The sequence below is a fragment of the Meles meles genome, chromosome 17 (assembly GCF_922984935.1).
Source record: "Meles meles chromosome 17, mMelMel3.1 paternal haplotype, whole genome shotgun sequence".
NCBI classification, from domain to species: domain Eukaryota; kingdom Metazoa; phylum Chordata; class Mammalia; order Carnivora; family Mustelidae; genus Meles; species Meles meles.
In genome coordinates, this window is record NC_060082.1 from 55,767,713 (window position 1) to 55,793,177 (window position 25,465).

A 25,465-nucleotide genomic window follows, 5' to 3' on the forward strand; every position below is an offset into this window, starting at 1 on the left:
CGGGACTCGATCCCAGGACTCCGGGATCATGACCTGAGCCGAAGGCAGTCGCTTAACCAACTGAGCTACCCAGGCGCCCCTACAATGCTCAGTTTTATAAAGAAATCAAAGAAAGTAAAAGAAAACCACTTACCGTAAGTGATCAACAGAAGGACAAAAGGAACGTTTTTAAATAGGTTCCTTATTGATTTCTTATAGGAGTACTCAGCACGGGGGCTTTTTTGAAGAATTGCTTGTGCCTGACTTGGTGGATACTGAGGTTTTTCTTTGAATGCTGGAAACACATATGGAAAGGTAATTAAATACATAGTCTTCCTTAGTGAGCAGACTAAATCCATTTAAGCTTAAAGAGGTAGTTAAAGTCTTAGAGAGAGCCTTTCATTTTCATTAATTTCTGAAGAATATCCTCTCAGTCCTCTGAAACGGACTACAACTCAGAGATGTGGCCAATTCAGATAACTGCAAAACCATCAGTAATATGTCACAACCTTGCCCACTGGTTATTCCAGTCTCAGTTAAGCAAGATTAATTTATATTCTAGTAGTATTCAACAATTCCATTTCTAAACTCACTTCAATATGTAATTACAAGTAACATCTGATATAAGCACCAATATGTTACTGACCTTTTAGAGGACTGTCTTGAGTTCGTATCTGTTTTCTTCTAATATTTGATACAATAATTACACCTCTAGATCTGAAAAGGTCCAGGTGGATTCATGGGAGCAGAGCTCCCTGAAACATCGATTAATTAGGATATACTGAAAATGCATCAAACTAAAACAGGCTTCTATTTTTACAGGTGTCATAAGTAATTCAAGAGGGTACATAGTTATGAATATTTGCTTTTGAACGTCCTTGTATCAGAGGACTGGAAGACATAAACTGTTTAAGTTGTTGCAATTCCTTCTCTTCTGTTCACCCTATCTGTTCCTTGCTATTGATGACACCTGTGGTCCTTCCCTGAAAGTCTCTTTGGGTCCTAGTTAAGATAGGAAATATTTCTTTTTCCTAACAATGGTAATTCACAACTCACATGGTTATAAAACAAAGTTTCAGAATGTAAAAACCATGCTTACAAGGTAGTCAGGGGGATTCGGTGAGTCATCAGTCTCTTATTAGGTTCTTACTCACTCTGGTAAAGTAAGTATAAATGGCTTAGATTTGAATTCAAATGCAAAGAGAAAACAATTTGGATTAGTCTGCAACTCCACTGAATTTATTTTCTGAAGATGTGATAGCATTTGGTTTCAGGTAGTCATCTGCCCTGTTGAACAAAATTAGGCCCGTATCTATCAGCTGCACAATACGCTAAAGTTGGGTTTCAGTCTATAGGAAGAAAAAGAAACAGAGGAACAGAAAACCACTGGTCTATGACTGTTTACTTTGCGTTGCTTCCTTCAAAAGATGAAATATGACTTTTTCTTTCCTTTGAAACTAAAAAGCGGTAGACTTCTTCTTTCTTCTCCCCACCAAAAACTGTATGCCAATAAAATAATTAACTACAGGGCCCCTGGCTGGCTGAGTCCGTAGAGCATGCAACTCTTGATCTTGAGGTCATGAGTTCAAGCCCCACACTGGGCAAAGAGCTTACATTAATAATAATAATAATAGGGGCGCCTGGGTGGCTCACTGGGTTAAAGCCTCTGACTTTGGCTCAGGTCATGATCCTAGGGTCCTGGGATAGAGCCCTGCACATTGGGCTCTCTGCTCAGCAGGGAGCCTGCTTCCCTTCTTCTTTCTGCCTGCCTCTCTGCCTACTTGTGATCTCTGTCTGTCAAATAAATAAATAAATAAAATCTTTAAAAAAAATAATAATAATACCATCCAAGCAGTTGTTCTCCGAAGTAGCCAAAGGATTTTGGGGCACCACATTCAAACCATTTCTCCCACGAAGAATAAGAAGGAAATCTACTGTGCTTGTACTTTTTGGAATTAGATAACAGTATCTATTGATTTCATTATTTGTCCCCCAAGCAGACACTCCACATATGAACTTAGTACAAGATAAATATAGGTTTGAATACTGGCACTGCCTCATATCTTTGTGTAACTCAGAAGTCAATTCCTGCCTCTCAACTATAGCTTTCTCATACATAAAATGGAAACAATGAGTTCTTATGAGGATTATGTGATATAGATATAATATATGCAAAATCTTGTAATTATTGAACGCTACACAGAATACAGTGTCATTTTCAGGACTACTTTTTTTCTTTGAAAAGATCTAATTACTTATTTGAGAGAGCGAGCACAGGAGAGAGAAAGTAGACTCCCTCTGAGCACAGAGCGCAACATGGGGCTTGATCCCAGGACCCTGAGATCACGACCTGAGCGGAAGTCAGATGCTTAACCAACTGAGCCACCCAGGTGCCCCAGGAATACTTACTTTCAAAAGTCAGAGACTTTATCTCACGTGCTTAAAATTCTTACAGACTAAGTAAAACATATTTCTGTTAAATGTTTACAACTGCAGCCTATCTATAAATATCCTGAATATAAGAATCAAAAGTAGAATTGTACATATATGTTATATATGCATGTGTTTAAGTACCTTTACATTAAATATTTTGATTGCCTTTACTTCTGGTTTCTCTCATTCACTCATGTTAGTGAATCAGGAAGGTAAGCATTTTAATTTGCACACTTGAGTTAAGTGACAGAATTTACTGCCCTCCTACACAAGGACAGCTTTCATACACAACAGCATTACCACTTATACAAGAGAAATTTAAACTTGAATAAAAATAAGACTAAATAAAAATTAAAATGACATATTTTTATATATAACATTTTAAGTATGGAGTTAGGGTACCTAGACTCAAATTTCTTCTTCAGTTTTCACTGTGACCATGGATAGATCACATTCACTTCAATGCTGTGTCCTACTTTCCTCATCTACCAAATGGGAATGATAATAGTACCGTCCTCCTATGCCTATGAGGATTAGATGATACAGCCTCAAGTGTGTCAAACGTGTTTGGTACTTACCAAATGCTACAGGCCACAATCGGGTAGGGTATGAAGAATGAGGTATTAGTGTGAGATTTGGTGGAGGTTTAGACTGATTCCTAGAAATGCTACATGGACTACATTCACGAGTACGCTCCACGAGGGAGGGCAACACTGTTACGGGACATAAGCCTCAAGGTAATATTTTTGAAAGACTGCTGATTACCAATTTAGTACATGTCACATTGCTGAAAAGCAACAGCAAAGCCAAATTACTTTATAAAATTTGGTTGGGCTTCCAAAGTATTTATGGGAAGTATTTAGAAGGAAGTTGAATTGTCTTTTAAAAATTAAGGGCCTTTAAGTAGGGATTTTTAAAATAATCCCCATCTTTTTCAATAGCAAGTATTTGAGAATAAGGAAAACAGATAAATTTTTTTTGTTTAAATGTCATGATTTTCGGGGCACCTGGGTGGCTTGGTCAGTTAAGCTGCTGCCTTCGGCTCAGGTCATGATCCCAGGGTCCTGGGATTGAGTCCCGCATCAGGCTCTCTCCTTAGCAGAGAGCCTGCTTCTCCCTCTCCCTCTGCCTGCCACTCTGCCAACGTGTGCTCTTTATCTCTCTGTTGAATAAATAATTTTTAAAAATCTTAAAACATAATAATAAAAAAAAATAAATAAATGTCATGATTTTCAACCCAAGACATTCATGTCACAACTGTATATTATCTTGCTTTTATACTATGCTTGGTATCCTATGGCTAAGATTACAGGTCACCAAGCAAAACTTGACAGTGAGCCCTTTCTTCCCTGCTCCATCTCCACTGTCTGTTCAGAAGCTACGAGAGCAAAATAAGTAATAATGTACATGCATATGTCTCCTTTAATTTCTCAAATAACATAGGTGCTAGGTCAAACGTCAAACCTATTATTAATGCCTTTCTGTCCCCTTCCTTTGAGAAATAAAAATCTTATATTTGTAGCATCCCCTATAGAAATGCTTAAACACACGTGTCATGTATATAATTTCACACGTAGAGATATCTTATATAGAACCTGCTCTCTCATTTCTTCCAAAGAGATACAGCAATGAAAAGACAATAAAAAAAAGAAGACCAGAATTGATGTGAAGATACACAAGCAATCGCAGGAAGGAGGATTTTACATTTTAGTAATCCCTACTGCTAACAGAGGATCCATTTATGCAAAATATATACAAACTATATGTTAGCTAGCAAATCAAATATGGCTGCCGGAGAAGTAGACTTAAGAGTTTATTTTTAAAAAACATAGAGTTGACCCTTAAACAACATGGGGGTTAGGGGCACCAATCCCCTATGGCTGAAAATTCATGTATAACTTTTGACTCCCCAAAAACTTAACAACTAATAGCCTACTGTTGACCACAAGCCTTACCAATAACATAGCTGATTGACACATATTTTGTACGTTATATGTGTTACATACTGTATTCTCAAAATAAAGTAAGCTAGAGAAAAGAAAATGTTACTAAGAAAGTCATAAGGAGGGGCGTGCTTGGGTGGCTCAGTGGGTTAAAGCCTCTGCCTTGGGCTTGGGTCATGATCTCAGGGTCCTGGGATCAAGCCCGGCATCGGGCTCTCTGCTCAGCGGGGAGCCTGCTTCCCCCTCTCTCTGCCTGCCTCTCTGCCTACTTGTGATCTCTCTGTCAAATAAATAAATAAAATCTTAAAAAAAAAAGAAAGTCTCCCCTTCCAAACCATAAGAGACTATGGACTCTGAAAAACAACCTGAGGGTTTTGAAGGGTCAGGGCTGGGAGGTTGGGGGAATAGGTGGTGGGTAATAGGGAGGGCACGTTTTGCATGGAGCACTGTGTGTTGTGCAAAAAGAATGAATACTGTTACGCTGAAAAAATAAATGAAATGGAAAAAAAAAAAAGAAAGTCATAAGGAAAATACTGTACTTTTATAGTACTATAAAAAACCCATGTATAAATAGATGTGTGCAGTTCAAACCCATGTTGTTCAAGGGTCAACTGCAGATTTCTTTTAAAGCTTTTTTAAACTGCTGAAATAGTACAGGGATAATCTGTCCTTTTTCAGTAGTCTAAACACAGCAAAAATGTCACTCCCTAACTGAAACATAAAAAACGAACCATGAGGAGATTTGGCATGTCAGAATACTTTATATGCTACCAAGAGAGTATTTTTTTCATTATCTGAAGGTAAATTTATTTACCTTCAGATAATTATTAAATGTATTAAATGTATGGGCAGTTCATCTATGAAGGCAGTCTCTACCAAAACAGTCTTCAACCTACATGCCTTTGAAAACTTCGTGATCTAGAGATCACAAAATTTGAATTTTTCATTACTATTACAGCCATGGTGAAAATTAATCTTTTAATTTTAAAACTCCAGCTATAATGCAATTTAATGTAAACATCAATGATTAAAAGATGATCTTTCAACTTTAAAGTTGCTTTCTTCCTCAAATCAAGTTCAGATATCCTGAGTGCCCAAAGGGCAATATTACAGTTATACTATCAGCCACATCCCTGAAAAAAACCTGTCCTCCCTGCAAGCAAAACTTTTTCCCATTACAAATAAACTTTAAAAAAGCAGACCTTCCCAAACCTTCTTCCAAAATGATGATGGCTGCTTGCAGCTGATTTGGACTGACTGCTTCAAGAGACAGGCCCCGACGAGAGGACTCAGGGACGAGTGGTGACAGCAGTGCTCTGCTGGAGTGGCCCAACAAGCAGGCAGTGGCCAGTGTGAGGCTCTGCTGAACAGCTTTTGCCACTGCCCAGGATCGTTCACTGGTCAACATGGTCAGATCCAGTTACTTGTTAAAATAGGGATCCTTGGAAGGATTTCTCATTAAAAAAGAAAAACAAGGTTGCAGCCTCTTTGCATCATCTCAAAGCATGACAAGAATTTGTTCCTGGGTTTGTTAGCATAAGCCGCAGAACATGTAGAAGAAGATGCAAACGGGAGGCAGGTGGCATGTTGGAAACCACGGTTATCCGGGAAGAACAGTTAGTAGGGAGAGAAATCAGATGAATTAGTCTTCAAACCCTTTACGATATTAAAGTAGATGGTAGCTGACCATAACCTATCCCTAGGGGTGTAGCATTCATTATCTGAACAAGTGCAACAGCAAGAATGAAACAAGCAAATGGCATTTGAGATAGTATCATGAAAATGTTCGGGGTCAGCTATGTTGATTTCCATATGTTGGCCATGCATTTAGCTCTTTAAGCACCAGGGAAAATAATTTGCTTACCAATTACTGTTAAAAGACATAAAAACGTGGCGATGGATGACGTCCCATAAAACATGGTACTGATATTACAAGCCAGCAGATCTGTGTCATTCTGTGTGTTGGGCACTAAAACTGGTGGTAGCAAAAAGCCAACAGCAGCTCCAAGCTGAAAAATAAACAATCCTGTTAATAGCTACTATTAATGAGAGAAAAAAAGGACATGCTGGCAATTAATACAGCTTAGAGAAGACAGCTTGCGCATTGAAGGTGTAAGGTGTACATTCTAAAGCACCATGTTCTGGGGTGCTGGGCTGGCTCAGTTGGAGGAGCGTGAGACTCCTGATCTCGGGGTCGTGAGTTCGAGCCCCACACTGCGTGTAGAGATTATCCAAATAAATAATTATTTAAAAAAACCAACAACACCACGTTCTAATGTTTTGTTGGTTTTTTCACTACTGTACTGTTAAAGGGTAGTTGCTGACAAATGCCTTCCCTATTCAACAAACTCCTACTATTTGAATGATTCTGCTGTAAGGATGGGTAAGATACCGTTCTTACACTTTAAATGCTTACAATCAAAAAGAGGAGTAAGAATATGCAGATCAGGGGCACCTGGGTGGCTCAGTGGGTTAAAGCCTCTGCCTTTGGCTCAGGTCATGATCCCAGGGTCCTGGGATCGAGCCCCGCATTGGGCTCTCTGCTTGGTGGGGAGCCTGCTTCCTCCTCTCTCTCTGCCTGCCTCTCTGCCTAGTTGTGATCTCTGTCTGTCAAATAAATAAATAAAATCTTAAAAAAAAAGAATATGCAGAGTAAAGTTCAGAAAAGATGAACTTGGTGGGTATTGGGTCTTCTTTGAGGGTACATGAAAATATTTTGGATCTAGATAGAGGAATGGTGTACAACACTGTGAATGTACTAAACGCCACTGCGCTGTAATTTAAGATGGTTAATTTTATGTTATGTGAATTTTGCCTTAGTAAGAAAAACACAAGGTTGGATAGGATAATCACAATGAAAGAAATAAAATTAAAGGCGCTCAATAGAGAAAGACAGCAGATTCTTTCAGGGATGGAGATGAGGAGGAAGGGCCCTAGACTGGTTTCTAAAAGGAGGCTGAGAGAGATAGTAAGAATCACCAAACACTTCATTTGCTCCTTTACAAAAAGCGGGATAGAGACCATTAAACAGGTGATTACAAGACAGTGTGGTAAGTACAATGATGGAGAGGTAGAGGGCACAAAGTCTGGGATGATCATGGGATCTATCATCCCAAGGAGAACACTACTCAGAGTGAATGGGACTAAGTGAGTAGTTATAATTAATGAACAGCTCTATGCTTGGATTATCCCTGGCTAACTGAACATACGGTCACCCTAGCTAAGAAACTATTTTGAAGGACCACTTTGTATAGACTTGGGGTTCAGGAAAAGTTTCTGGAGGAGCAAAGATCTGAAAAAGAAAGTGGAGTTCGCCACGTGAAATCTGCATGTTCCCAGCCAAGGGAATATCATGTACAAAAGAAGGAGGAGAGCATGACCTTGTGAGAAGCTGGAAGTAGCGGACAATTCCCCCCAGAGCAGAGAGAGAATGTGGATGTGAGGAACGGGGGGATGTGGAGAGGGGAAGCTGAGAGTTGACAGGAGGCAGATCCAAATGGTCTCCCGTGGTCTCATGAGAGAGTGAATTTTATCCTCCCAGCAGCAGAAGCCACTGCAGAGTAGAAGGGCGTGTCCTGGACAGATCTGCACCTTAGAAAGACCACAGTGGGTGGATGTGGAGAATAACAGGGAACGAGAAAAGAGCTGCAGGTAGGAAAATCAGCCAGCAATGTCTAAGTGAGGGCTGCTGGTAGCCAAAGCTAAGATAGTGGCAGTAGAAATGCGGAGAAATAAGCAAGGAGATGAGGTAAATATGGATGGGCGGGGTCATATGGAAATATTCAGCTGGCCTGTATCCACATGAGTCAGAAGCTCATCCATTTATTCAACACATTTTTATGGAGAATCTACAATGTGCTGGGCACTGTGTTAAGTGCTGGTGAGACAACCGTATACATTCAGACCACACGCCTACTTTCATGAAACTTACAATCTAATGGTGGGGATGGGGAATGAGTAGTAACAATTAATATATAAGCATAACTACATCAGACAGTGATAAGCGCCGTATGGAAATAGTATAATGATGTGCTAAGAGAGTGACTGGGATCCTCAAGAAAGTCCACAAAATGATAACCTAAAATGAATTTAAAAGAGAGTTGAGTGACAGTAAGGATGTAAGGACCCAGAATGTGATCCTAGGAAGAAGAACATTCCAGGCAGAGAGAATGCTACTGCAAAGGCCTGTGCGCAAAATTCAAGCTTAGTGTTGTTTAAGGAGCCGAAGAAGACATGTTAGTATAAGGTTCTGTAATGCAGAGTGAAGAGTTTAGATTTTAAATACTACGGGAAATCACTGGTGTGTCCAAAGCAGAGCAAAAGACGACAGGATCCGATCCATGTTTTTAAAGGGTTTCTCGGGTTAGAGATCTGGCAGTAGAGATGGACAGTGAAAAGCCAGGATGCAGCAATCAGACAGACTTGGCTGTGAATGCTGCCGCCAGTTAGCTGTGTGGCTTCTGGAAAGTAAGGTCATCCCTTCAAGTCTGTTTCTGTATCTATAAAATGGAGAGACTAATGGTTCCTACCTTATATTATTAAATTCAAGGACACAGTGCATATAAAATACTTAGCATGGTGCCAGGTTCTTGGTGAATGCTCAGTACAGTTGAATATTAATATAAATGATCACTCCCTAATTTAGGCTGAAAATGAGGGCCATGAACAGGTGTACAGCTACTGCAGCCTGGAAAGGACGAGAACACGTAAGGAGAATGTACGAAGAAGGCAGAGGTGTGCTGAACGTCAGAGGGAAATCTGCCTTGAGGAGACATTTCCATTTATTATCCATAAATAGATAATCCACAGATATGGAATTAATAATACTTCTGTCATGCTCAATGAAGTATGAATATGGAATATAATTTTGTAAATGAAAAATACTTTAAGAGTTCCTATCTAAACATGGAAGCAACCAACTAAAATATCAGTTGTAAATTATTTTGAATACACAACAACTACAGTTCAAACTACCCTTTCTTCTGTACTTTTAGAGAAAGAAGATAAACATAAAGTAATAAACATGTAGAGCTAGTCTTTTTATCGATTTTAGGTAAATCTTGAAACAAGTGTTAGACCAGAAGTAAGAGAGTAACATTCTTTTGTTACATAGCATGTAGGAATATAGGCATCGAGAGAGGTAAATTCATGGATTAAAGATTTTTAACTACGTTCTCCTCAAGCTGAATGAATAATCAATATAATGTACATAAAGTATCACAGGGCTCCATTATGCAAATTTTAAATGACAATGAAAGAATCAATCTGCAATTACAACACACACACACACACACACACCATTCTACTTAGTAATGCTATTGGAATTTGAACCTATGGTGTTAGAAGGACTAGGAAGCACTTTAAGGAGGAATTGGCAAAATAAGCCACTCTTTTAGAATGGGTTCCATGATCTGTGATCTGACTTGCAATTTCTTACTGTTAAAAATTGGTAATTGGACTCAGTAATGTTGTGAGAGGTCTTTACCACCGTAACATTTATGCAGCTGTCATTCATAGGTGTTTGTACCAGAAACTCTGCTGATTGCTAACATATGAAATTAAACCGGAAGGGAGCCTGGCTGACTCAGTGGGAAGAGTGTGCAACTCTTGATCTCAAGGTCATGAGTTCCAGCCCCACCTTGAGTGTAGAGAGTACTACAAAAGATAAATGAACTTTAGAAAAATAAATACATAAGTAGAACGAGCCAAAATAAAATAAAACAGGAGCTGTTCACATTGATCACTCAAAATGAGAAAAACTTTCCAGAAGCCAACACCTTCCTTCTACAAAGAATACACTGGGGACAGCAAAAATATCTACTTCAGTCTCACCGGTTGTTACACTGACAAGTTTTCTAGGATGTTAGGGATATATGGGCCAGTTCAGTTATTTTACAGGTAATTCTCAAAGCAAGACGACAAGGTGCTCACTTCAAACTGGTTTCAAAGTTCTGTCCTTACAGATAAATACCCTCTTTAATCCAAGACCTATCTCCTTCCCTGCACTTAACACACAACTGCCTCCTGAGGGTCCCATCCATATGCCTAGCTCACCCGGCATATGCTTTGATCTGGTCATTTAACGATCCACCCGGGTTTCCTGTGTCACTCTAGTTCTTACCTGATTGCCCAGCACGGCGGTGGCACAAGCTGTGGATACCTCCTTGGGCCCAAACCACACCGAGGCGATGCGGGAGGGCAAGCCGAGGATGAACACCTGGGCCACGGAGCAGAGACACTGGCCCAGCATGGTGACCCAGAATAGATGCTGCTGGACACTGGCGCACTTGATCCAGGCGCCCAGGCAGTTGAGGCCGGAGCCCAGCAGGGCGGTGAGCCGCAGGCCTCTGGTGTCCAGCAGCCACGTGGCCGGAAAGATGAGGGGCACGTAGGCCAGCATGTACACCATGGACAGCCAGTCGATGTGCAGGGAGGAGACGCCATAGAAGCCCTCAAAGACATTGCTGATGATGCTGTACTGGATCCACTGAAAGGCGTTCACCAGCGAGTACAGGCTGAAGATCAGGAGCACCACAAAGCGCCGCGCAGAGAGCGCCGTCCGGGGCACCCGGGTGCCCTCGGCCCCGGGGGTCTCCTCCCCGGGGCCCGTGGGCAGCAGCCGTGTCTGGGTCTCCTCCTCTGGAGCCAGCGGAGTCTGAGGCCTGCCGAGGGATTGAGCGGCGGCCGCGAGGCTGTCCCGAGACACTCCATTCAGGGTCAGGCAGCCGGCTTTGAGCCCGTTCTGCGGCTCGGCGCTTAGCTTTCCGGGGGGCTCGCCCCCCGGGACCGGGAGGTATCCATTCGCGGGCGGGTGCCCGGGTGCCACCGCTGCCCCCTCCTCATCGTCCAGCTGTGCCATGTACCTGCGCTCTCCCGCGCCGCGGCCCTCCTCCCCCTCCCCGCACCCCCCCGCCCAGGACCCGAGGCCCTCCCGGCACCCCAACCCCAACCCTTTGGACCACCGCTCATGCAACCCTTTCCCTGGCCGGGTGAGCCTGGGTGCGACCCGCGAAACCCAGTCGGCGCTACGGGAGGCAGCGAGCGAAATAGCTCTCCTCGCGCGCCTCCAGGCCTGCGGTCACCCTGCGCCAGGCCCCGCCCCAAGAACGTCACCCGACCATTCAGCGGGCGTCTTCCCTCGGCGCGCGAGCCAATCGGGGTGCTTCTGTCAGGGATGAGGCGGGAGCAAATTTGCGGTGGGGGGAGAGGAGGAAGGCGGGACTGGAAGGTTAAGGCCGCGCGTTCTCTGCGGCGGAAAGATGCAGTCGCCGAGAGTAGTCTACGTGGGAAGAGGCGGGAGAGGATGCGGAGGGGGTGGGGAGGGTGAGCGGGAGGGGAGGGCGGGAGGCGGCCCGGGCACCTCGGCCCCTCGGAACTGGGAACGAGGGGGCGGGAGAAACGCGAGAGACAAAGAGGTGCGCTTCGCGCTCTCCACGGAGGGCCTCCGAGAGGGCGGGGTCCACGCGCAGCCCGAGGACGAGTTCGGCCTCGGCCCAGCACAGCTGTCCGTCAAGATCCGACCCCGCCTTTAGAGCAGACCCGACCACATTTCAGAAATTCGTGCCGCCTGGGCAGAGGAAAAACACCAGAATGCGCTTCAGCCCACATATCTGCCCTTGGTGAAGTTGCAATCCCCGCCCCGCTGATGACGGAGGTCGGCGGGAGCGATGGGCTGTGCCTGAGCAGACCCTGTGACTCAAGGTTCTCCCTCGGACCCCCTCCCGCAGCTCGGCTTACTGGAAGCGCAGGTGCATGGGCTCCGGGGACTCCAGGTACCAAACTTGTGTATGTTCCAGACACTGGTGCCCCAGGGAATCAACCAATGAAGCCGGTCCTGCTCTCGAGAGCACGTGTACGTAGCCTTGAGAGTCTTCTAGAGAAAATGTGCCGTCTGCTGCTACTTAGGAAACTAATTTGGAAACAAAACCAACCGAAAGACTCCAAATATTCATTATTTTTTTTTTTAAGATTTTATTTATTTATTTGGCAGACAGAGATCACAAGTAGGCAGAGACGCAGGCAGAGAGAGAGAGGAGGAAGCAGGCTCCCTGCAGAGCAGAGAGCCGGATGTGGGACTCGATCCCAGGACCCTGAGATCATGACCTGAGCCGAAGGCAGAGGCTTAACCCACTGAGCCACCCAGGCGCCCCCAAATATTCATTATTAAAGTGAAATGGAAACCCGGAGTATCTAACTATGGGTTTAATCTTAAAACGTGCTGCCATGTAGAAGCCCAAACCCCTCTACATCTTTTTAATGCCTCCTAAGATTATTATTTTGGTGATGTATATCCGATATATATATATATATATATATATATATATATATATATATAGGATACCGCTCCGTATAGGTGAAATACTACGTAATCCTAAACTTTAAGGAATATGTGCACTTTAATGTCTTCCTTGGCCACCCTATATAAATTGCCGCACGCCCCCCCCCCCCTTAGTCCCCTTCCCTTCTTAATTCTTCTTAGTGCTTACCACTATCTGAAATGTCCTGTATTTTACTTTTTTTTTTTTTTCTGGTATTTTCTCCCTCCCCACCAGAAGGTAAGCTCTATGAGGGCAAGTCTGAAAATTTATTGCTATTTCTTAAATGACTGCAGCGAACAAGCATTGAATTACTATTGAATATTTTAAATTATTACTTGCTTTGTAAATGAATCCATTCCTTTTTTTAAAAAAACATGCGAATTTCCCCTGAATATGATTTTCTAAACATTGATTTAGATAGTATTTCAGAGTATTAAGCTATATTCTCTGAATGAACAAACAACCAAATGCGGCCTCCAAAGGACTTCAGTCTTAGTTAAGAAGTTTATTTTATGGGTCTCTGAAAAAGATACTAATTGCATTGCTCAATATACAGCACAAGGTATTATTCAACATTCAGAGGGATTTTTTAAATAGTTCATGTAGCGTGAAACTTTCTACATAGTTCAGGGAAAAGCTGTTTAGAAGGGGAATCCAGTGGGTACAATTTTAAATGGACCTTTCTTTGCTTGCCCTGTCATACCTCCATTCCAGATAGTCACGGTGATCATTCAGATCTCTGCAAACCTCCCACCCCCTTCCTGAAAGAAGAAACTGGCAGGTTATATTAGGTTCATTTCCCCATTAGCCAGTATGTGTTGGTGATTGTCTTCTATTAGATCTGAACATAACTTCCCTCTCTGCAGAGGCAGCTTCCTGAGTGTACTTCTGCAAGGCCATTCTTTCTGATTGTGTAGGCTTCTTGTATCTAGAGATAATTTGCCTTCTCTAGTCCTTAGCAAGAAGGATGGGGTTGAGAGCCTTCTGGGTATCCTGGATAACAGTCAGTATCTAATCTCCCTACACATTTTCACCAGCTGGTAACTATTCTGTGCTTGTCCACTTCATCACTTGCCTTCCCTGCCTATGGCACAGTTCTGTGTCTGTCACCACCTACGTGGAGCGGAGCATGAAGGGGGTTTAGAGTAGTGGAGAAGAGCATATCTAGAGACAGGCTACCTGACTTTGAGTCCCCACTTTAGTACTCACTAGCTGCCCAACCTTGTGCAAGTTACTTAGCTGTTTCATAATAGTACATTGCTACTGTGAGGAATAAATGAGTGAATGATGCCTGGCACATGGTTTAGGCATTCTTAAGATAGCTAATATAGGGGTTAGGGTCCAGGCTCCAGATCCAGTTGGCCTGGATTCAAATCCTAGTTCTTTCACTTTCCAGCTGCATGACTTTGAATCAGTTACTCTGTGCCTCAGTTTCTGCAGCTAGAAAATAGAGACAATACTCTTCATGAAATTATTGTGAGAAATTAATGGCTAGTAAGTACAAAGTGCTTAAATAGTGCCTGACGTCTGAACCATAGTAATCAGTAATATACTCAGTAAATGTTACCTAAAGCCATGTCTGTCCTCAGAGTTATATCTTGTTCTCATGTTATCTTATATTTGACCCCATCCTGCCTATTGAAGCTTGCTTGCATTGTCCTGGAGTTACTCCAGGCTCTCTCAGAGTGAAATTATAATTGTAGAGCCCTTCCCAGAGAGTACTCTGAGAATGCCCTGAAAGGGCAGTGTATGGTGGCGTATATTAACTACCCTTGGCCTAACAAGAGGCAGATTTCTTATCAGAGGTGGTCAGCAGTTGAGCAGACAATATCCAGACAACAGATGCTATCTCTGTTGGACCAGGTGTGTTATGGATAGGATGCCTGAATTCCATAGAAAATTGAACTGTGTGGGGCACCTGGCTGGTGCATTCAACTGAGCATCTGACTCTTGGTTTTGGCTCCTGTTGTGATCTTGGGGTCATGGGATCAAGCCCTGCTTGGGGCTCCACACCCAGACTCAGTGGGGAGTCTGCCTGAGGATTCTCTCTTCCTCTCCCACTGCCCCTCTCCCCTCAAATTAATATATCTTTAAAAAAGAAAGAAAAAAAGAGGTTCATTTCCCCATTAGCCAGTGTGTGTTGGCGATTGTCTTCTATTAGATCTGAACATAACTTCCCTCTCTGCAGAGGCAGCTTCCTGAATGTACTTCTGCAAGGCCAGAACTATGTGAGATTGAACTATGTGAGATTTAAGATTTCTGACTCTAAGTTTCTATGATATATGAAAAGTAAAATAAGATATTTCCAAAGAAAGGATTAGATGAAACTCATATGCTTCGTTTGACAAAGTTCCATAAGGAAAGAATGGAGTACAGTAAGGGGAAAACTCAGCAGTATCCCCCTGTAGTATCATTCCAGTCTCTTAACCTTGCCTCCTCTCTCTTGAACCTTCAATAGTAGGTACTTATTAACCAGTTTAGGTATGAATCATACTTAATGTCATATGTTTGGAGGTATAAACCATAAACCTTTCCCTGCCAGAGAGGACAGTCCTGGGAGTCACTTGGCTAGGAGTCAAGAGGAGACTGAGCTGCATTATGGGTGTGGAATGCCACATCTGAGAGAGATTTGAATAAGTAACAGTTCAGCAATATGATACCTGGATGGCATCCAGGAACCAAGGTCCAAGATGCTGTCAAGAGTGATGTGGCTGTTCCTGAGCAAAGGTTTCCTGCAACCTAAGAGGATAAGATGCAAACCAGAACCATGTTACTAGATGTAGAATCCCCCATGTTTCTTGGGGAAAGGGGGTAGATTTTAGCAACTTGACTTCAGCTTCCACCACTATTACGGTGCTCTGTCCACCTGAGTGGCCAGATCTCTGCTGTTGTAGAGATTAAGTTGGGGAATGGAGGAAAAGAGGAGGCTGGAAATCAGAATCCTCCCGTGTGTTATTTTCCCCATCCAGGCATTGTGTGTGTGTGTGTGTGTGTGTGTGTGTGTGTGTCTAACAGTCATAGAAAATAATCACAGGGTTTTCCCTTCTGTGTATTTTTGTTTTGCTTCTTGAGATCTTACAAAGAAACCAAATGGAAGGGATGGGGCGGGGGACTGAAATTTCCAATGCTTTCATCAATTGGTTGGCTCCTCTGGCAACCAGCCCATCCCTAGGTACTTTCCAAAAGTCATTTCATTAATACTACAAGGAAATCATCCCAGGAAAGTCCCAAGGTTTGAGAAGCTCTGTGCAACAAACTTTGTTGAGAAAGCCAGATGTATTGTTCTTATTATAAATTACAAAAACACATTAGCATGGTAGTTTGTATGTACTGGCAAGACAAATTCCTGATTCCCAGGCCTGGGAGTGTGAGGGGGCTAATAGAGTATGCAGGCTGGAGGCCATACCAACAACAGAGGAGGACTAGCACAGGGAAGAGGAAATCACACCACATTAGTCCTCTCCAGGCCTCTAATATGCCACGTTTGTGTTTATCGTGCAATCTGACTCATGATCTCTCCATCTTCCCTTAATTTAGCCAAATCCCACCCATTCTTTACGGTCCAGGTCAACTCCATTCCCACTCCCTTCCTTAGTCTATCTCTGTGATTGGAGTCTATCTTCTGACCATTAACACCCCTGGCTACTCACTGAACATTGCCTGGCAGCTACCTTGCTTTTCTTTGTTTATTTTATCCCTTATCTAGATTTGAGCGTCCTGAAGCCAGGGACTGGATTTTACTTTGTAACACCCTCAGTACCTAAAAAAAATTTTTTACTTGGCAGTGTAGGGGCCCAGGGCAGGTTGCCCCAAAATGTGCCATAATGGCATGTTGATTACTTTGAATTAAAGCTACTGAAGGAACAGCCAGTGCAAGGACACTCTGACCTTCCTCTGTCCTGAGGAAAATGGGAAATAAATCTCCTATGTGGAAGGTACCCTCGCCGTACCAGGAGGTAGAGAGATAGGGAATCCTTATCACCAGAAATACAGATATTTAGAGCCTAAGAAGGCCATATAAGCAAACCCTGTTACTTTTTACTAATTTACTACCTCGGCCCACATTCTGTTTACAATTTCTTACTAATTGAAGCTCCTGAACATAAGTTTTCTTTTTCTTGTCTACTACTCACAAATGTATTGTCTCTTCGACTAAGAAGTATAAAAACTTCTTGCTGTGGTCATTTCCGTAGGTTTCAATTTCCTTAGGTCTCAATTTCATTACCCTCCATGTGTACATAATTAAAATTTGGGTTTTTTTTTTTTTCTTCTCCTGTTAATCTGTCTCATGTCTATTTCATTTTTAGACCAGATGAAAGAAACTTGAAGATTACAGACAAATTTTTAACTCCTGGACAACAGTTCATGTCATACAGTCACTGGCCTGTAACACAACAAATGCTTTTAGGTGACAGTGACTACTAGGAAAATGGCCAGCTCCATTATTGCAAAATTGTAAAATTTAATTTATATCAGAAGTTAAATCAGGCCCTTTCTCCCTCCGAAATGTAAATGAACAGACTTTGTTTATTTATTTTTATTTTATTTAAAATCAATCAGCCAACATGTAGTACATCATGAGTTTCAGATGTTGCAGATGTCGCATTCAGTGATTCCTCAGTTGCATGTAACAGCCAGCGCTCATCACATCACATGCCCTACTTGATGCCCATAACCAGTTACCCCATCGCCCTCCTCCACCTCCTCTCCAGCAACCCTCAGTTTGTTTCATATAGTTAAGAGTCTCTTGTGGTCTCCCTGTCTGATGACTTCCCACTCAATTTTCCCTCCCTTCCCCTATGATCTTTCACACTGTTTCTTATATTCCACTTATGAGTGAAACCAAATGATAAATTGTCTTTCTCTGATTGACTTATTTTGTTCATCACATACCCTCCAGTTCCATCCACACTGAAGTAAAGGGTAAGTATTCATCCTTTCTGATGGCTGAGTAATAGTCCGTTGTATAAATATACCACATCTTCTTTATCCATTCATCTGTCCATGGACATCTGGGCTCTTTCCACAGTTCGGCTATTGTGGACATTATTGCTATAAACATTGGGATGCATGTGCCCCTTCAGATCACTACACTTGTATCTTCGGAGTAAATGCCTACTAGTGCAGTTTCTGGGTTATAGGGTAACTCTATTTTTAATTCTTGAGGAAACTCCATACTCTTTTCCCCAGTGGCTGCATGGACTTGCATTCCCATCAACAGTGTAAGAGGATTCCCCTTACTCTGCATCCTTGCCAACATTTGTTGTTGCCTGACTTGTTAATTTCAGCCATCCTAACTGGTGTAAGGTGGTATCTCATTGTGGTTTTGATTTATATTTCCCTGATGGCAAGTGACGTGGAGCATTTTTTCAATGTGTCTGCTGCCATTTGTATGTCTTCTTTGGAGAAGTGTCTGTTCATGTCTTCTGCCCATTTCCTGACTGGGCTATTTGTGCTTTATAGATCGTTAATGATTTTCTTTTCTTTCTTTCTTTTTTTTTTATATTTTATTTATTTAGTTACTTGTCAGAGAGAGGAGAGAGAATGAGAGACAGAGCACAGCAGGGAGAGTGGCAGACAGAGGGAGAGCAGGCTTCCCACTGAGCAAGGAGCCACATGCGGGACTTGATCCCAGAATCCTGGGATCACGACCCGAGCTGAAGACAGACACTTAGCCAACTGAGCCACAGAGGCATTCCAAGTGCTTTATAGATCTTGAATACTAGCCCTTTATCTGACATGTCATTTGAAATATCTTTTCCCATTTTGTAGGTTGCCTTTTAGTTTTGTTGACTATTTCCTTTGCTGTGCAAAAGCTTTTTATCTTGATGAAGTCCCAATAGTTCATTTTTGCTTTTATTTCCCTTTCCTTTGGAGACGTGTCTAGCAAGAAGTTGCTGTGGCTGAGGTTGAAGAGGTTGCTGCCTGTGTTCTCCTCTAAGATTTTGATGGATTCCTGTCTCACATTTAGGTCTTTCATCCATTTTGAGCGTATCTTTGTGTGTGATGTAAGAAAATGGTCCAGTTTTATTCTTCTACATGTGGTTGTCCAATTTTCCCAACACCAATTGTTGAAGAGACTGTCCTTTTTTCATTGGATGTTCTTTCCTGCTTTGTTGAAGATTAGTTGACCATAGAGTTGAGGGTCCATTTCTGGGTTCTCTATTCTGTTCCACTGATCTACTTGTTGGTTTTTGTGCCAGTACCATACTGTCTTGTCGATCACAGCTTTGTAATAGCGCTTGAAGTCAGGCATTGTGAAGCCACCAGCTTTGGTTTTCTTTTTCATCAGTCCTCTGGCTATTAGGGGTCCTTTCTGGTTCCATACAAATGTTAGGACTATTTATTCTAGTTCTGTGAAAAATATCAATGGTATTTTGATAGAAATTGCATTGAATGTGTATATTGCTCTGGGCAGCATAGACATTTTAACAATATTTATCCTTCTAATCCATGAGCATGGAATGTTTTTCCATTTCTTTGTGTCTTCTCAATTTCTTTCATACATGTTTTATAGTTTCTAGAGTACAGATCCTTTATCTCTTTGGTTAGGCTTATTCCTAGGTATCTTATGGGTTTTGGTGCAAATGTAAATGGGATTGACCCCTGAATTTCTGATTCTTCTGTGTTAGTGTATAGAAATGTTCTGATTCTTTATTGTTAGTGTATAAATATACAATTCATTTCTTTTTTTTTTAATTTAAATTCAATTAACCAACACATTATATGAGTTTCAGATGTAGTGTTCAGTAATTCATCAGTTGTGTATAACACCCTGTGCTCATCATATCATGTGCCCTCCTTAATGCCCATCATCCAATTACCCCATCCCTCCAAAATGCATCTGCTTTCTGTGTATTAATTTTATATCCTGCCGTGTTGCTGAATTCCTGCATGACTTCTAGCAGTTTTGTGGTGGAGTCTTTTGGATTTTCCACATAAAGTATCATGTCATCTGCAAAGAGAGAGACTTTGACTTCTTCTTTGCCACTTTGAATGCCTTTTATTTCTTTTTGTTGTCTGATTGCTGAGGCTGGGACTTCTAGTACTCTGCTGAACAACAGTGGTGAGAATGGGCATCCCTGACCTTAGGGGAAAAACTCACAGGTTTTCCCTTTTGAGAATGATATTCACAGTGGGTTTTTTATAGATGGCTTTTATGATATTGAGATATATTCCCTTTATCCCTATACTGTGGAGAGTTTTAATCAAGAAAGAATGCTATATTTTGTCAAATACATTTTCTGCATCAATTGAGAGGATCTTATGGTTCTTGTCCTTTCTTTTCTTAATGTGATGTATCATGTTGATTGATTTGCAAATATTGAACCACGATTGCAGCCCAGGGATAAATCCCACTTGGTCGTGGTGAATAATCCTTTTAATGTACTGTTGGATCCTATTGGCTAGTATCTTGGTGAGAATTTTGACATCCATGTTCATCGGTGATATTGGTCTGTAATTCTCCCTTCTGGTGGGGTCTTTGTGTGGTTTTGGGTTCAAGGTAATGCTGTTCTCATAGAATGAGTCTGGACGTTTTCCTTTCATTTCTATTTAAAAAAGAAAAAAAACAGTTTCAGGAGAATAGGTATTAGTTCTTTAAATGTTTGGTAGAAATCCCCTGGGAAGCCACCCAGCCCTGGACTCTTATTTGATTACTGCTTCAATTTCCTTGCTGGTTATGGGTCTCTTCAGATTTTCTATTTCTTCCTGTTTCAGTTGTGGTGGTTTATAAGCTTCTAGAAATGCATCCATTTCTTCCAGATTGCCTGTTTTGTTGGCATATAGTTGCTCATAGATTGTTCTTAAAATTGTTTATATATCCTTGGTATTAGTCATGATGTCTCCTCTTTCATTGATGATTTTATTAATTTGGGTCCTTTCTTCTTTCTTTTTGATAAGTCTAGTTAGGCATTTATCAATCTTATTCTTTCAAAGTACCAGCTTCTAGTTTCATTGATCTGTTGCACTGTTCTTTTGGTTTCTCTTCCATTGATTTCTGCTCTAATCTTTATTATTTCTCTTCTCCTGCTAGGTTTAGGCTTTATTTGCTATTCTTTCTCCAGCTCCTTTAGGTGGAGGTTAGCTTGTATATTTAAGACTTTTCTAATTTTTTTGAGAAAGGCTTGTATTGCTGTGTACTTCCCTCTTAGGACTGCTTTTGCTGTATCCCAAAGGTTTTGAACAATTGTGTTTTCATTTTTGTTTGTTTACATGAATTTTTTAAACTTTTCATTAATTTCCTGGTTGACCCATTCATTCTTTAGTAAGATGCTATTTAACCTCCAAGTATTTGAGTTCCTTCCAAATTTCCTCTTGGGATTGAGTTCCATTTTCAAAGCATTGTCGTCTAAAAATACGCAGGGAATAATTCCAGTCTTTGGTACTTGGTGAGACCTGATTTGTGACCCACTAAGCAATCTATTCTGGAGAATGTTCCATGTACACTTGAGAAGAATGTGTATTCTGTTGCTTTAGGATGGAATGGTCTGTATATATCTGTGAAGTCCATCTGGTCCAGTGTGTCATTCAAAGCCCTTGTTTCCTTGTTGATCTCCTGCTTAGATTATCTGTCCATTGCTGTGAATGGGTGTTAAAGTCTCCAATATTATTGTATTATCAATGTGTTTCTTCAATTTTATTATTAATTGGTTTATATAATTGGCTGCTCCCAAGTTAGGAGCATAAATATTTATAATTGTTAGATCTTCTTGTTGGATAGACCCTGTAAGTATGATATAGTGTCTCTCTTCAATCCTTACTAGAGTCTTTGATTTAAAATCTAATTTGTTTGATATAAGGATTGCTATCCCCAGCTTTTCTTGGATGTCCATTAACATGATTAATTGTCCTCCAACCCCCTCACTTTTCAACCTGGAGGTGACTTTGGGTCTAAAATGAGTCTCTTATAGACAGCATATTGATGGGTCTTGCTTTTTTATCCCGTCTGATACCCTGTGTCTTTTGATTGGAGCATTTAACCCCTTTACATTCTGAGTAACTATTGAAAGATATAAATTTAGTGCCATTGCATTATCTGTAAGGTCACTGTTTCTGTATATTGTCTCTATTCCTTTGTGGTCTATGTTCCTTTTAGGTTCTCTCTTTGCTTACAGGATCCCCTTTAATATTTCTTGCAGGGCTGGTTTAGTGATCACAAATTCTTTTAGTGTCTGTTTGTCCTAGAAGCTCTTTATCTCTCCCATTCTGAATGACTGCCTTGCTGGATAAAGTATTCTTAGCTGCATGTTTTTCTCATTTAGTATGCTGAATATATCACAGCAGCCCTTTCTGGCGTGCCAGGTCTCTATGGATAGGTCTGCTGCCAGTCTAATGTTCCTACCCTTGAGCTTGTTTCAGGCTACCCTCAGGATTTTCTCTTTGTCTCCGAAATTGGCAAGCTTCATTGTTATTTGTTGAGGTGTTGATCTATTTTTATTGATTTTGGGGGGGGGCTCTCTGTACCTCCTGGACTTGAATGCCTGTTTCCTTCTGTAGATTAGGCTAGTTCTCAGCTATGATTTACTCAAATATACCTCGTGTCCCCCTCTCTCTCTCTCTCTTCTTCCTCTGGGACCCAATTCTAATACTGTTTTTGTTTTATTTTAATTTTGTTTTTGTTTCGTTTTGTTTTTTAAAGATTTTATTTATTTGACAGAGAGAAACACAGCAAGAGAGGGAACAGAAGCAGGGGGAGTTGGAGAGGGAGAAGCAGGCTTCCGTCCGAGTGGGGAGCCTGATGCAGGGCTGGATCCCAGGACCCTGGCATCATGACTCGAGCCAAAGGTAGACGCCCAGTGCCTGAGCCCCCAGGTGCCCCCTAATATTGTTTCATTTTATGGTATTGCTGATTTCCTGAAGCCTCCCCTCATGGTACATTAGTTGTTTTTCTCTCTTTTCCTCAGCTTCCTTGCTTTTTATCGACTTGTCTCCTGTGTCAGTGACTCTCTCTTCTGCCTCATTTACCCTAGCTGTTAGACCATCCATTTTAGACTGCATCTCAGTAAAGCATTTTTAATTTCAGCCCGATTAGATTTTACTTCTGCACGAAGAGATTCTCTAGTGTATTCCATGCTTTTTTCAAGCCCAGCTAGTAACCTTATAATCGTTATTCTGAATTCAATTTCTGACATTTTACTTATATCCATATCAATTAGATCTTTGGAAGAGAGTATTACCTCTGGTTCTTTCTTTTGCTGTGAACTTCTCCTAATCATTTTGTCCAGACAAGAATAGATGACAAAGAGTACAAAGTCAAAAATATCAACCACAACCCTAGCGAAATACACGCTAGACAAATCTGGAGAGCTCAGAAACCAAAAAAGAAAGGGAAAAAAAAAGGTAAAAAAGAGATAATATAATCTCACAGGTGGACAAAACAGGGTGATCCGGGGCACCTGGGTGGCTCACTTGGTTAAGCAGCTAGAGTCCCAGAGTCCTAGAGTCCCAGGATCTAGTCCCACATGGGGCTCCCTGCTCGGCAGGGGGTGTGCTTCTCCCTCTGACCTCTCCCCTCTTGTGCTCTCTCTTCTCATTCTCTCTCTCAAATAAATAGATAAAATCTTAAAAAAAAAAAAAAAAAAAAACCCCAGGGTGATCCACTTTGTCCTGGGTGTATTTTGGTCTATTTGTTAGATGACACTAAATCCCAAAATTATAAAGAAAGACAAACTTTTATATATATATATAGATATATACACATTATATATAAAAATATATATACATATATATGTATGTGTGTATATATCTATATATATCTGTGTCTAATTTACATATAATTGAATACAGTGAAAGGGAGCCAAAAATGAAGAGTATATTTATAAAATGTAAATGTAAAAATGAAAGTTAAAAAGACTTAAAAACAGAATTGATAAAATAAGGAACTAGTTAAGGGAAAAAAGGAAAAAGAAAAAACATTTTGAACTGAAAGACTAAAGACTCATGAGAAAAAGCCCTTGAATTCTACATACTACTTTCCCCTAGCACAGGAGTTTTTCAGTCCTGAGTGATCAGTAAACAGATCTTCGCCTGATGTTCCTGCTGGTCTTCTGGGGGACCAGCCGGCTGCTCTGACTCTCAGGTGTCTTTTCCTGGGTGGAGTTGCATTGCCCCTTGCCCGGCTGTTTTGGATTTCTCTATGTGGCTTTTGTTCCCTGAAGGTTTCCACACCCCATCCCCCACAGCTGTAGAGGATTAAAAAAGAAGGGGGGAAGTGGTGGCACCCCATCTTCAATCCCAGAGCTGAATGATTGCTGCCCCCTCTCTTCAGGGCCCCGTCAGGGAAAGGAAGTCAGTCGCTTTTGTGTGGACCACCCCGCAGGCCGGTGGTGCACATCCGCAGTGATCCTCCCAGGCAGGGGAGCAGGGTCTTACTGGGGCCCAGGGGGTCACAAGGCCTCTACTTGGGAAGCTGTTGCCTGATCCTGCACCCACGTGCGCTGCTTCTCTGGAAGGAGCAGGGTCTCCCAGGGGTTGTTGCTTGCTGGCCCCTGCTTGCAGAGTGGTCTCCCGATCACGTCCGTGTTCCTGGTTTATGGCCACTAATTGTAGCCGGTTTCCTCACTCTAATGCTTGGGAACTCAGTGGTACTCAGGCACCCCTGTTCTTTCTGTGGCCCTGGGGACCCTAAGACCACATGGTCCCACCTAGGATTCCGCCCCACTTCGCCACCTGAGCACCTTTCAGGCAGGGACGTCTCTCACAGGAGCAGACCTCTAAGAGTTCCAGTTTTGTACTCTGGGGCTATACCACTTTCCAGTAGCCGGCTTACAGAGGCTCCCACCTCCCGCCATTTAATTTCCGATATATCCCCTCCGATTCACATCTTTGCACTCCCACCTTGCAAAAAGTGGTCACTTTTCTATTTGTAGAATTGCAGCAATTCTTTTCTTAGATCCGGTTGAGTTCACAGGTGTTTAGACTGATTTGATAGATAACGCTGAATTCAAGAGACCAGATGAAATGCGGGTCCCCTGTTCTTTCGCCTTCTTCCCTTTCCTTCCTAAACATGCTTTAAATTCAATTTCACGTATTTGGCCATGATTGTGCATGCCTGGTATTCTATCTTATAACCTTAGCGTAGGAATGAAGTAAGACCTTGGTAAGGTTTGAAGTGAGTAGCTATCAGGGAGGGGAAAATCTCCCCTTATCTTCTTAGTTCAGAATATTAAAATATTGGGGTGTCTGGGTGGCTCAGTGGGTTAAGCCTCTGTTTTCGGCTCAGGTCATGATCCCAACGTTCTGGGATCAAGCCCCGCATCGGGCTCTCTGCTCCGCGGAGAGCCTGCTTCTTCCTCTCTCTCTGACTGTCTCCCTGCCTACTTGTGATCTCTGTCTGTCAAATAAATAAATAAAATCTTTAAAAAAAGAATATTAAAATATTAAGACAACATAAGACAGAATTAGAGGAGAAAACAGTTAATTAATGTACACATGGGGAATCCACATAAACATAAGAGATTTCAAAGACAGTCAGACAAAATGAGGCATATATCCTGAATTAAGGAGAAGTGGGTAGGGGTCTAGTAATTCAAAAGAAAGAAAGTAATTCACAGGAAGATGAAACAGAGCAAGTGTTTGGTGAACAGATATTTTCTGGGCCATACAGAAATAATGGTACACAGAAATTTTAACAAACAAACTTAGCTAGGTTCCTCTCTCTCTACCATACCTAGTCCATGTTATAATGTAGTTGTCAATGGTGATTGTTCCCTTCCTGGAGCAGGTCCTCTACCTAAATTCTTTTAGAAAGTTAGGGGTGTGAAAATGAGTAAAAAGGAAACTTCAGGGTGC

At 41.8% G+C, this 25,465-nt stretch overlaps 2 protein-coding genes across 2 annotated transcripts in view; one reads left to right on the forward strand and one right to left on the reverse strand.

Annotated features, from left to right (window-relative positions):
* Window positions 1-11,371, reverse strand: part of FLVCR1 (FLVCR heme transporter 1) — a 29,669-nt gene extending 18,298 nt beyond the window's left edge. Inside the window, exons 1-3 of the mRNA XM_045983083.1 lie at window positions 10,477-11,371; window positions 6,220-6,364; window positions 134-274 (exon numbers count right to left, since the gene is read on the reverse strand). Of these exons, the coding sequence (XP_045839039.1) occupies window positions 134-274; window positions 6,220-6,364; window positions 10,477-11,214 (1,024 nt within the window). The 5' untranslated portion in view covers window positions 11,215-11,371. The remainder of the gene's footprint in view (window positions 1-133; window positions 275-6,219; window positions 6,365-10,476) is intronic.
* Window positions 11,372-11,487: 116 nt separating this feature from the next.
* SPATA45 (spermatogenesis associated 45) overlaps window positions 11,488-25,465 on the forward strand; it is a 40,376-nt gene continuing 26,398 nt past the window's right edge. Inside the window, exon 1 of the mRNA XM_045983088.1 lies at window positions 11,488-12,127. The gene's annotated coding sequence lies outside the window, so the exon portion shown is untranslated. The remainder of the gene's footprint in view (window positions 12,128-25,465) is intronic.